The sequence below is a fragment of the Tinamus guttatus genome, unplaced genomic scaffold (assembly GCF_059628265.1).
Source record: "Tinamus guttatus ecotype Peru unplaced genomic scaffold, ASM5962826v1 Tinamus_guttatus_pri_ptg000416l, whole genome shotgun sequence".
NCBI classification, from domain to species: Eukaryota; Metazoa; Chordata; class Aves; order Tinamiformes; family Tinamidae; genus Tinamus; species Tinamus guttatus.
In genome coordinates this window covers 476,417-488,244 of record NW_028288950.1, presented here as the reverse complement: position 1 = coordinate 488,244, position 11,828 = coordinate 476,417, and the positions used below count along the sequence as shown (strand labels likewise).

Below are 11,828 nucleotides of genomic sequence, written 5' to 3'. Positions count from 1 at the left end.
TGTGGTCACTGAGCAATGAGTTAGTAAGGAAGGTGTAAGGGAAAAGCCAAGCTCAGGACACAGTGGAGAGAAGTTTTGAGTCCTTCAGCGAGGGACAGCGTAGAGCTGGTAAACGGGAGGTAGGCTGACTGTTCCACTCAATGTTGGAGTTAGGCTGAGTTCCTTGGGGTCCACAACAGGCTTCAAGGTAAAGTTCTGCAGGATGGTGGTTACAAATAAGAATATCTCCATGCGTGCCAGGCCTTCTCCAAGGCATATTCGCTTGCCTGAAATTAAAACAACAAATATTGCAGAACAGATGTTGCAGAGTGGACTGGGATTTGTGCTATGCAACTGTGTTACACAGCATTGTTTATGAGCTACAGCCATGGCAGTGAGGTGACTGTGAGGATTGTGGAGCATTTTTGCAAGGGAACAGTTTGATGGGGAAAAACTAGACATGCTCTGGTAGTTTGCTAGGGTATGTGAAAGCAGAACGTGAGCAGGAGAAGCCTTGAGCACCAGGGAGGCACATTAGGAGGCAGGATGAGAGGGAGCAAGGTGGCATAAAGAGCAGGTGCAAAAGCAGCAGGTTGGGGATATTGCTGAGTGAGTGGTGGCACATAGCGTGAGAGGTATTTAAGATGGACTTGGGAAAAGTGGAGTTACTGTGCAAAGCACACAGATTTCTAATGTGAGAATGGGTATGATTCATGTCCTTCCATCAGGAGCTCCCAGGGTGAGGTTTGAGAAGCCCCTGAGCCCTCTGCAAGATGGGAGGTGTGCTTGGAGAAAGGAGCACTTGGGAGTTATCCAAAGAGTATTGAGTTGTGAGGAAGCCATGGAGGGACCAAGTGGAGAGAGGGCAAGGAAAGTCTATGTGTGTGTGTGTCTGTGTGTGTGTGAAGGAAAAGGTGGGCTGGTTCCCAGAGGAGGAGGTCGGCAGTTCCTGAGAGAGGAATGAGAAGAGGAAGAACGTGCCTTACCTGCGGAGAAGGGCATGAAGAAGTCGCTCTTCTTAAAGGTGCCGTTTGCATGCAAGAAATGTGCGGGGTTGAACTCTTCTGGGTTTGCAAACTCTTTACTGTCATGGAGGACAGAACTGAGAAGGGGGTAGATTGTTGTCCCCTGCGGTAACAAAGAAGAACAGAGCATAACATGGAGGTGAGTTATGTCTTGTAACCCGATTGCCTGCCGAGTTAAGGATGAAATTTCCTGCATATTGTTGTTGGTACCAAAGGGAGAATATGAACTAACCTTGGGAATGACATAGCCTCTGAGGTGAGTGTCTTTGTTCACAGAATGAGGAAGACTCAAGGGGACGAGACTGATGAAGCGCTGGATTTCATGGACCACAGCATCTGTGTAGGGCAGCTGGGTCCGGTCAGCCACACAGGGTCTTCGTGATCGTCCCACCACCTGGTCGATCTCTTCCTGAACTTTCTCTGTCATGAAAGGCACAGACTATTAATAAGAGGGTGAATAAAACCAAGCCTACTCAGCAAGATCGTTCCAAATTGTCCTACTGTTTTACTAGGGCACCAGAGCCCCTAGGAAAACTGGTGCTAATTTTGCAGCTCCACTGCAACCTATTGCAAAGAGTGCCCTCCAGGTAAATAGGAGTACTGGAAGATAAAGATGTGCATGGGCCAAGTCTCAGACTCTCCAGGGGCCAGCTGTATATGCCTAGGAGGGCTGCAAGGTCCACTAAGGCCCACTCTGGGAAATGAGATTGCAAGGGCTTTTCCTGTTTTGGTGGAGAATAAGAGAGAGAGAAAGAGAGGTGTGGTGGAGGATTGCATTGCCCACAGTGTTGTTACACCTGAGTCCAGTGCAGAGGAATGGCTGGAGGGGAGGAGGTCACAGACTGGTACCTTGTATTTTGGGGTGTTTGAGAAGCAGCAGAAGTCCATATCTTATGGTGGTGCTAGTTGTCTCAGTTCCAGCAAGGAACAAGTCAAAGGCGGTGGTTATCAAGTTCTTCAAGTGGAAATGGGAGTTGGCATTGTGCTTCTCCTAGGAAAACAAGAAGCAAACAAACAACAAAACAAAAAACACAGGTCAAAACAGGTCTGTTTCCTGAGAAAAATGCCTCTTTCTTGTATCAGTCCAGGCGTCCTTCTCCATCCCGAGCTGTTATGTTCCCCTGTTGAGGTGCAGCAGTTAGCTGCAACATTACAATTCAATGACTGTGCAGTAAGATAGACCCCCAGGGCAGCTTTCTTTCAAGCTGTGTACTCTATGGCAGATAGCTGCCCACTTTAATTTCCTGTGTGCACTACTTTCCAGCCAAGGAACTTCAACATCAGATTGCAAATATCTCTGGGCTTTGCGGAAAGCAGATGTAGGGCTTGATGTCCAAGGAGCTGCAGGTAGTGGTCAGTGAGTGGGCACACCCAGAATTCTGTGCTCTAACAGACGTGACATCCATTTTGGGTGTTTTCCCAGTGCGCAGATGAGCTTTCAGGGCAAAGTACAGGGAAGGGGTGAGTCCAATGTGTGTGTGACTTGGCAAAGGAAAGGGGCTCAGGGTAGGTGTGCTTGGGGAGGAGATGGGGCTACATGCTGTCTCCTTACCTCCTGCATTTTGTTGAGGAAGCAGTCAATGAAATCCCGAGGGGAGCTGGGGTCTATGGAAGCTTGGTGCGTCTTCACCTGCTCTGCCACAAAGTCTTTTAGAGTATCAAATTCTGTGAATACTCTGTTGTGAGGTCCGGGCATGTAATCCAAGATCTTTGGGAACATCTGATAGAGCTGAAAAGACCAGGAAGTTCCTTAGTGTGATCATTTCCCCATCATTAGGAATTAGCAAAAGGCCACAACCTCTCGACAGAGCCAGTCAGAGGGGTAGTGAGGCCTGGACAGTCTGACAGAGAGATGAGGGTTTGCTTAGTAGTAGTAGTAGGAAACTCAGAAGCAAAGGAGAAGGGTGGTCAGGACTAGGGGTAGGCTGCACCTAGCCGGTAAAGCCAGCTTGGTTTGTGAGGGCTCCTCTTGCTCTAGAGGGAATTCCCTCCTGTGCAGTGTGGGGTGAAGAAGCCGTTATGTACTGTTGTGTCCTAGTGTGAACTAGTGAAATGGGACTTCACTAGGAAAGAAGCCTCCTGCTAGCTTGGAACTATATCCCCTCTGTGAAATGGCTGCTAATATACCTGTCCCCAGTGGGAGTTGGACACCTTAAACAAGTTGTTAATGTTTTTCATCAGGGCCAGAAACTTCTTGTCTCTATAGTCATATCGGTTCCCAAAGACGATGGAGCATATGATGTTGGAGACAGCACAGCTCACTGTGTAGGTTGGGTCAAAAGGCATTCCTGCAAGGTCACAAAACGAAAAAGGAAAGAAGCAACATTTTTGGCTTCTGCTGTAAAATGCTAGCTCTATAGCTACTTGAGCCCTGAGGAGGGTTAACAGAAATACCACATCACAGTCTGAATGACACAGAATGCTCCTCCAACGGTCATAGTAAGCAATCATGGAATTATTTGTTGCTTTATAATGAGGCAGCATTCATGCATGGGGACCTGAATTACAAGCTAAGAACATGTGTCACCTTAATTCCTGCATTGGACCAGCACCAACACTGCTTACTTCCTACAGGCTTTCTTAGCAAACATAAGGTGTGTTAAGAATAGACTGTACTGTTTGTTTTGGTGATCTCTTCCAGCAGGTGCCCAGCTTCCTCTTGGATCCTCTCCTCGATGCTCCTCTTTCCCATCCCAAAGTTGCGCAGTGTGGTGAGAGCAAATCGGCGAACTTGTAGCCATTCCTCGTTGTTGCTGAAAATGATGCCTGCAGAAAAGGAAGGAAAAGGGAAGGCCTGGCTGAATGACATGGGCATGAGATGAACTGAAGCTCACAGTGACAGTGAATTTCGTCTTCAGGAGAACGCCTGCAGAGTAGCATCGTAGAGTCCCTCAGTGCGGAGGAGACCTTTGGAGGTCGTGTAGTTCAACATCCTCGTTTTGACCCTTTCCCTCACGTAGCCACCCTCACTGTGAACGCACCATTCTCTGTAAGCATGAATGTCTTCCCTTGCTGCAGCCTGTGCCTGTTGCCTTGCCCTTTCCCTGTCCGTATCTAAAAGGAGCCTGGCTCCATTTCTCTGTTGCCCTCCCTAAGCAGGGAAAACTACCACCAACCCCTTGCTCTGCCTTCCCTTCTCCAGGCTAGACCCAGCCACTTCCCTCAGCCTGCCCCTGTGCACACCTCACTCCAGCCCCTGTCCCTGCCTGTCTGGTCCTCAACCCTTCTCTTCTCAAAAGCAGCTCAGCCAGTAAATATACCTAGTCCGTTGTTAGCTCTGTCCCCGATCGGCCAGTGTCCTCTGGGAGCAAACTCATCTGCGCGGTCTATCAAGGCTTCTTTCACCACATCATGCCCATGGAGCACCACCACGGGGTCGGAGCCCAGGTGCACTGTGAACACTGACCCGTACTTTTTGCTGAGCTGCCAAAAGACAAAAGAAAACACAGCCATGGAACAGGTGGGCAGAAGAAGTCAGAAAGTGGCCTTGTTGTTGTTATTACTCTGTGGGTAATGTGTTCTCAGAGATCAGGAATATCAAGATCTGGCCTTCCCACAACAAATATGGATATGTAAAGGCCTTGCAGCCATCAGGCACTCGAAACCAAGGATCACAGCAGTACAGAGCAGCAGCTGAGATGATACTCAAACTTTTCTCTCCCTCTAGGATTGACCTTTCTCAGGCTACAGCTCATATTTCCGAGAATGTGCAGAAGAAAGTGAATGAGCCAAAGCAAGTGACCTTACCTGCTCAAGGGTTTTGGCCAAGTCCTTTGGTTTCACCTGCAGCAAATTGCCTAGAATGGGAAGGGGAGCTGGTCCAGGAGGCATCTTCCTCTTTCCAAAGCTGCTTCTCCATGCTGTGAAGGAGAGCAGGCAAATAATGCAAACCAGTAGGACAGCACCTGTTGCTCCCAGGAGCTCCATTTTCCTGGTGGAGAGAGACTCTGGAATGAGTCTGTCCAGCTGTAGAGCTTATATACTCCAGAATTGTGTAATAAAACACCCTATGGCTGACTTGGTCAATATTATGGGTCAATCATTTGCTAGCTTGCCGTGTGTTGTAGAAAGAATTTTGAACTTATATCAGTGTTTATTAGTGATCAAAGCTGTCCCTGCTATCAAGCAATTGCATGTGTCAATTGAGGTGGAGAACTTCATGCTGATTTCGTAAGGTATAAAAAGTGAAGTACACTTCATGAAAAGTCCATAGGTAACAAGCTTTTAGTTGGAGATCAGCATTCCACTTAACAAGGGCTCTCATTAAAATTAGTGATGTTGAAATATCTTACACGTACTTTGATGCCATTTGGAGGTTCTGTTCATTGGTGTTGATCCATCAGTGTCAGAGGGGGTGAGCCATCCCTGATTGCCCAGAAGGACTTCAGGAGCAATCAAAGACCACAGTGGTAGCACTGAGCACTGATATGATCAATACTGCATTATATTCTCTGTGGAGTGAGCCATCCTTGATTTTCTGGAAGACTTTCTGACACTGTTACTGATGTTCACAGCATTCACGATGGGCTGAATATATTGGCATGTTGTTTTGTATGCACAGCGATTGCTCGGTGCAACGCTACCTAGCTATATGCGGCCTCACAAGAGACAAAAGTACCAAATCTCCACCTGGTGAGCTGGAGAAAGGTCTCCAGGTATGTCATTCCTCACTTATAATAGATAAGTACCAGTGATAAATTTTGGAGTAAAGAATTCTTGCCCTTAGTGGTGGAGGATTGGGTTAGGGAATCACTTAAGTAATCTGGACACAGAGAGGACCAGTGGATCTATCCGTGAGTGTTGAGGGAGCTGGAAGATATCATTGCAAGTCCACTCTTCATCATCTTGGAAAGATTATGGAGATCAGGTGAGGTGTCTGAGGACTGCAAGAAATGAAATGTCACTCCAGTCCAGGCCAGTCACCTCCACCTACCCTGCAAATGTGATGTAGCAGATAACCTGTGATGCTGTTTGCAAGCATATGAAGGATACGCAAATCATCAAGAATAGTCAGCATGGATTCCCAAATAGGAAATCACATTTCTGCAACCTTCTATATTTAAATGTCCACCTGGGTAGATGAGGGGGGAGCAGTGCATGTTGTCCACCTTGACTTCAGTAAGACTTTCAGCATGGTCTCCCATAACATCCTTGCAGTCACGCTGAGGAAGCGAGGTGGTCCTTGTAGTTGCAGTAACTAAAGTAGTTCATTATCTGCTTGTTATCGTTATTTAATCCTCATTTCATTCCTTAAGGCCTCTAAGCTGGTATTTTTGAGTGTGTCAGCAAGTTCATCCCAGTTGCTGACCTGCTGCTCTGAACCTGGATCAATTCGGACCCCTTGATCTTGCCAGGGCATTTTATGGGAGATATGTGATATTAGGAAATCTCTGGACACGGAAAGCCGAGTTCATGAGAGTTTGCATCACGCTAGCAGATTCACAGGGGATTTAAAAGGATAAAAAGGAAACCTCAGATGACTAGTCAGTCAGACCTCTACCTGTGGGAATCTGTGGCTCTTTTCACATCACAGTAGTGTCCAATGATTTTCTGCATACTCATTTCTGTCTGCAGAAGCCCAGAGTAGGAAGGACTGCTTTGTCCTATGTAGCCATGTGAAGACCCAGGAAAGCTGAACTCAAAGTCCCTCTATCCATCTTCCCCGGGAACTTTCATTTGAAGTTCAACAGAGGCAGGTATTATGGGTATTCAGAGGAAAGACTGACAGTGCTTAGCCTGAGAAAAGTATTAGAGCATCTGCTTCACCTCTTTTCTTTTTCCAAACAAATAGCAAGCTTCAGAAAGTGCCTCATCATCATCCTGTAGAATTTCCTGCCGATTTGCTGTTTCCTCATTTTCTTTGGGGATTTTGTCTCAGTAGGTGACTGTGCCAAATGCTGCCCCTACCCCTTTGTGCAGCCAGCCCCCTTCTTCTGAGAGACAGTTGGTGTGGGTATGTCTCCAGGCCACCAATCCTGCTGCGCTTCTGGGCTCAGTGTGTTGACTGAAGCACACATCTGTGTGCTGGCACTTTGCATCCCGTTGCCACATTCCATGTATGGTACAAGCCAGGCGTACAGGAGTCTTACGTGAAACACCTGTCAAAACAGGTATTGCTGTAGTGAATCTACACCGCTCCCAGTGTTGTTTGAAATAGAGTTATTCTTCTGGTACCTGTAGATATTTTTACTATCAGCATATGCACTGTACCACTACATTAAAGTGTAATGAATCCTCTCTCCCTAAAAACATTCCAGAGTATTTTATTTGTTTTTAATTACTCAGTAGACAACAGATATCAGTGAGTCAAAAGCAAGATTCAGTGTTCCACCATGCCTGTGAGATTTGAATAAACTCCCTTGACACAGATCTCTCTTTCTACTGTCATAGAGCCTCCCCGCCAAAGTCCAAACGTTTTCCCCAGTGCCTCTCCTCAAAGCTGCTGCCTGGTGCCAGGCGGGGTGTAGGAAAAGCATATTTGCTTCACAAGCTCTACTCAAACATCAGCCACAATAGGCTCTGGGGGGGATGGAGTCCTGCTGAGCAAATGATCACGTTCCTAGCAGCCGGGATGGCAAAAGTGGAGCAACAGGGCCCCTATGGTCATGTCCAAACAGCCTTGAATGCAAATAGACTTGTAGTTCACAACCTGAAATGGTAGAGGGGAATCACCTCCTTTTACATGTGCAAAGTCCCCTGGGCCCCCTTGTTCACTTGTGCGTGTGGAGGGGTAGCTGTGGCAATGTGACAGCACGCTGCTCAGCTTTGAGAAGCAGCAGCACCTCTACAAAGGCAGAAAGAACACGTAATGGATCTTCCCAGGGGAAGCACATTCCCTTTTGTGCTTTTATTCTTCTCCTCTCACCATATCTTACATGGACACACAGCTTTTTCTACTCATGTTGCTTCATGAGTGGTGAGAGTAGCCAGGAGGGTGCATGGGGAAAAAGCAGGTAGATCTCCTCAGTGTGCCATAGATAGGGAGAACTCTAGAAAAAAATGAGCCTTGAAGTCACTTCTACAGATCCAACATAAATTGCACAAATAAGCTCCTCTCATCTCAGTGATATGAATATGAGCCCATCTCCTGACATAAGCTTGCCTCCTATCTGTGTTTTTTGCTAAAAGACACAAGAGGGCTGTGATGGGTTCAGATCCAGGTGAAGGCAATGAAGGTGTGAAAATGGTGGGCTGGGGCCACCTGGCCATTCAGGAGTTTCTACCTGGCTTCTTTCTGATGACAGGAGGCCACACAATTTAAAAGGGCTAGGTTAAGCAGAGCTGCTGTATGGTCCTTGGCAGGAGAAGAGGATGGGTGCAGTAGGGCAGGCTGGGACTTTGCTTGGTGCTGTATTCCTGTGGGGGTTTCTTGGCCCCCTTGCTTTGGTCCTGGAGGTCCAGGGTGGCTTTTTTGCTGATCCCTCCATGCTGGCTTGTGGTCAAGGCGGCTAGCAGCTCACCCTGCCCCCAGACTGGGAGGAAAATGCTTCCCTGGTAGTGACTGCTTGGGGTAAGTGAGGGTGATGTCCAGAGTTTTCCTCACTGCTGTATCTTTGCAGAGTGCCAGCTGTAACTGAAATGAGGCGGAAGGGTCTGCTTTAGCAGGGAAGTGCTTGTTGTCTAACCACTCCTGTGCCTGTGTAACTGGGGGCTGACTGTATGGCCAAGCATTTGGCTTGAGTGCTACACCTCTGTCCGGATGGTCTTGGAAGCCTCATTCTGGCCCAGACCTGAGTGCTGGCTGGGACCCTGCCCCCTACAGAAGGGTCAGGGGTGGTGCTCCCTGCCCTCTCTGTGGGATGTTTAGGCTCTTCCTGCTGTCTCAGCTACCCCTAGATACAGAGGGGAAGGCACATGCTGTGCAGAATGACTCCAGCTGTGGTCTCTGAGAGTCCAGATGGCTCCAGGAAAGTGTCCCTCTCCTATGCAGGCTGCTATGTCTTTGAATGGGTGAGTGACCTTAGGGGTCCAGCTGGGGCTGTGAGTACAGCTGCTGTGACCGCCCTGACCTGGGTGGTCCTTCCCCAGGAAGGCAACTACTACATGCTGGTGGGGCTTGAAGGGACAGATGCTGCTGGGCAAGAGACTCTCCTTGAAGAGAAGCTGCTCAGGTGCCCTGTGGACCTCCCTGGTAAGGCTCTGATATCCCTTTAGACACCTGCCTGTGTCTGAATGCCCTTCCCTTTGGGTAGTTACTCCTAGACAGAGAGTGGCAAGGTTGGAAGGAAACCGGGCTTGGTACTGCATGGAGGGTTCCTGTCATGGAACGAGTGGTGGTGGGCATGAGTGACACAATGCACTTTACTCCTGTGAAAGAAATAGTAATAGGTTTTATTGATAATGACAATGGTTTTATGAGATTCTATGGCAAGGTCACTTATTTCCTGCACGGAGGCTCAAGATACCTGCAGAATTACCAAGTGCACCCTCCCGTCAGGTTGCTATAGATGTAAAAGATGCTCCAGTCTGGCTTCTAGCCTGGCTCCATGCTGTGTGTTTGACCACTCACCTGTGTGTATGAACCTTCTCTTGACATGTAGATAGCGGGGTGCTTTCCCACTGGGTGGCCTCTGTGCGTTCCTTCCCCCTACTCCTGTGCTCTTCCTGCCAGCTCCTGCTGTCTCTTCCAGCTCTGGATGCTCCAAGCGGTAGTGTCTGTTCTGCTGTTGAGAGTCAAGAACGGCTGCCCTGTGCAGTTACGCACAACTTGTGTTCTAGGGCTTTAGAGGCAGGAGTACAGGTGGAACTTGTTGCCTTAGTGTTTTCTGTAATGCCTGAATCTTAACCTCCTTACTGCTCCTTTTCCCTAAGGTCGAGACTGAAATCTCTGTTTTCCTGCAGTCACTGCTCACTGCACACTGGATGGCCAGTTCTCCGTTGCGGGGTCTCGGGATGTGACTCTGCCACCCCTTATTCTGGAGTCTGTTCATCTGGCCAGTGGGCCCAGTACTGGCTGCATTCCTGTAGTGAGGAACAATGCATTTGTTGTGTACAGATTCCCACTCTCTGCCTGTGGCACTGCTTTTCAGGTAAGAGCTCCAGTGGTCTGCAATAGTAGCAGCCTGCAGACCTGGAGCAACCTGTTGCAACTTGGATACTTCCAGAGGCCCCATGCTCTTCTCTAGTATGACTTTTCTGGACCTTCAGTGCCAGGAAATGTCGTAACAACGACTGTTGTTGCAGGTAGCTGGGGATCATGCCATAGTGTCTGTTCTGCTGTTGACAACCAAGACCGGTTGCCCTGTGCCCCTATGCCTATAAGCTGGGCGGAGTGTGAAGAGCGAGGCTGTTGTTACAATCCTGGGGACAGGGTGAAGCCTTGTTACTATGGTAACACAGGTGAGTGGGTGTGACTGACTACCCTCATAGCTGCAGGAGAAGCTGGTGACTGGGGTGCCCTGCTCCACCAGGGAAGCAGGGTTGGTGTGTACCAGTAATGCAAGTGGTTTAGAGCTGCACTTCTCACTATGGAAAGTCTTCTGCCCAACTGGAGCGTCTAGCTTTGTAATCTCTATTGCAGTTGCAATCTGTACTTATGACTGGAATCAACAGTGCTAGTGCTGAATGCAGGTCAGAGCTGGCTGCACCCATGTCGAGCTGTGCATAACTTGGGGTTCTAGAGCTTAGAGGCAGGGGAACTGGTGGAACTTGTTGCCTTGGTGTTTTCTGTAATGCCTGAATCTTAACCTCCTTACTGCTCCTTTTCCCTAAGCTTGAGACTGAAATCTCTGTTTTCCTGCAGTCACAGCTGAGTGCACACTGGATGGCCAGTCTGGACCGTCTGTGCCGGGGAATGTCGTAACAACTACTGTTGTTGCAGGTAGCTGGGGATCATGCCATATATGAGAACGAGTTGGTGGCATCTAGAGATGTGGAGACTGGGAACCTTGGCTCCATCACTAGGGACAGCATGTTCAGGTAATGTCTGGGGCTGGTCTGGCCAGATGGAGTCCTGCCCAGGGTCTCTAGAGAAGCTCCTGCTTGTTGCAAGTTCTGAACTCACAGCACGGGTACTGGAAGAGGCTAGGGAGTGGTATGTTCCCCCTTTAGCCAGAATAAACTGATGCTGCTCAGGTATACTTTGCAGACTCCAGTACCCACTCTGGAGAGAAGCTGAAGTAGTTAAAAGCATGTGTGGGAGATGCTGTGGCAATATGATTAATCAAATGAGGTTGTGAGTTGTGGTGCAGGGGGAGGAAAAGGCATGTCTGATCTCGGCTCATCTGCCTGACTCTCTCTTGTCTCACGAGGTTACACGTACGCAGTAGTTACTCCATCACTGGGAACTTCATCCCCTTGAGTGTTCAGGTGTTCACAGTGCCGCCTCTTTCTGCCGTGTCCCAACCTGGTCCTCTGTCCTTGGAGATGTGCATTCCTGCAGGTAGGAGGGCCACAGGACTTGCTAAAATGTCTAGCGGCAGAGCTCTAACAACAATCTGGTGATAATGGGGCTCTGATGGGCAAATCCTGGCACTGCTTCTCTGCTCCTTAGAGGACTTCCTGGCATGGCTGTCCTTAACTGCTCTTCTGGGTCTAAAGTGACTTTTGTGTGTTTCTTGTGGTCCAGATGCAAGGTATAGATCCTACTATGCAGGCAGTGACTATCCTGTGGTGAAGGCTCTGAGAGACCCCCTCTATGTGGAAGTGCAGATCTTCCAGAGGAGGGACCCAGACCTGGTCCTTGTCCTGCACCACTGCTGGGCCACTCCCAGTAGTCACCCTCACCAACAGCTACAGTGGCCTGTCTTGGTGGATGGGATGGATGGCCTAGGATGCCCCCAGCCTAGGATGTTCTTGAGATCAAACAACCAGTGGGGGCAGTAG

General features: G+C 48.8%; 1 protein-coding gene and 1 pseudogene across 1 annotated transcript; one reads left to right on the top strand and one right to left on the bottom strand.

The window, feature by feature from the left end:
- Window positions 1-39: 39 nt before the first annotated feature.
- Window positions 40-4,945, bottom strand: LOC148593336 (cytochrome P450 2C19-like). Its single transcript, XM_088531419.1, has 9 exons — window positions 4,752-4,945; window positions 4,265-4,427; window positions 3,621-3,770; window positions 3,132-3,292; window positions 2,557-2,733; window positions 1,854-1,995; window positions 1,237-1,424; window positions 966-1,107; window positions 40-266 (listed from the first exon to the last, which is right to left on the bottom strand). The coding sequence occupies exons 1-9, from the start codon at window positions 4,929-4,931 to the stop codon at window positions 85-87; spliced, it is 1,485 nt and encodes a 494-aa protein (XP_088387545.1). The 5' UTR covers window positions 4,932-4,945; the 3' UTR covers window positions 40-84.
- Window positions 4,946-8,148: 3,203 nt separating this feature from the next.
- On the top strand, window positions 8,149-11,828 carry LOC148593335 (zona pellucida sperm-binding protein 4-like; annotated as a pseudogene).

Excerpts from the sequence above, each read along its gene's own strand:
- LOC148593336 (XM_088531419.1), bottom strand. The coding sequence starts at position 4,931 with ATGGAGCTCCTGGGAGCAACAGGTGCTGTCCTACTGGTTTGCATTATT. Across the intron at positions 3,293-3,620 it reads AGAGATCACCAAAACAAACA|GAATGCCTTTTGACCCAACC; the intron begins GTACAGTCTATT and ends GTGACCTTGCAG. Across the intron at positions 267-965 it reads CTTCATGCCCTTCTCCGCAG|GCAAGCGAATATGCCTTGGA; the intron begins GTAAGGCACGTT and ends TTTTAATTTCAG.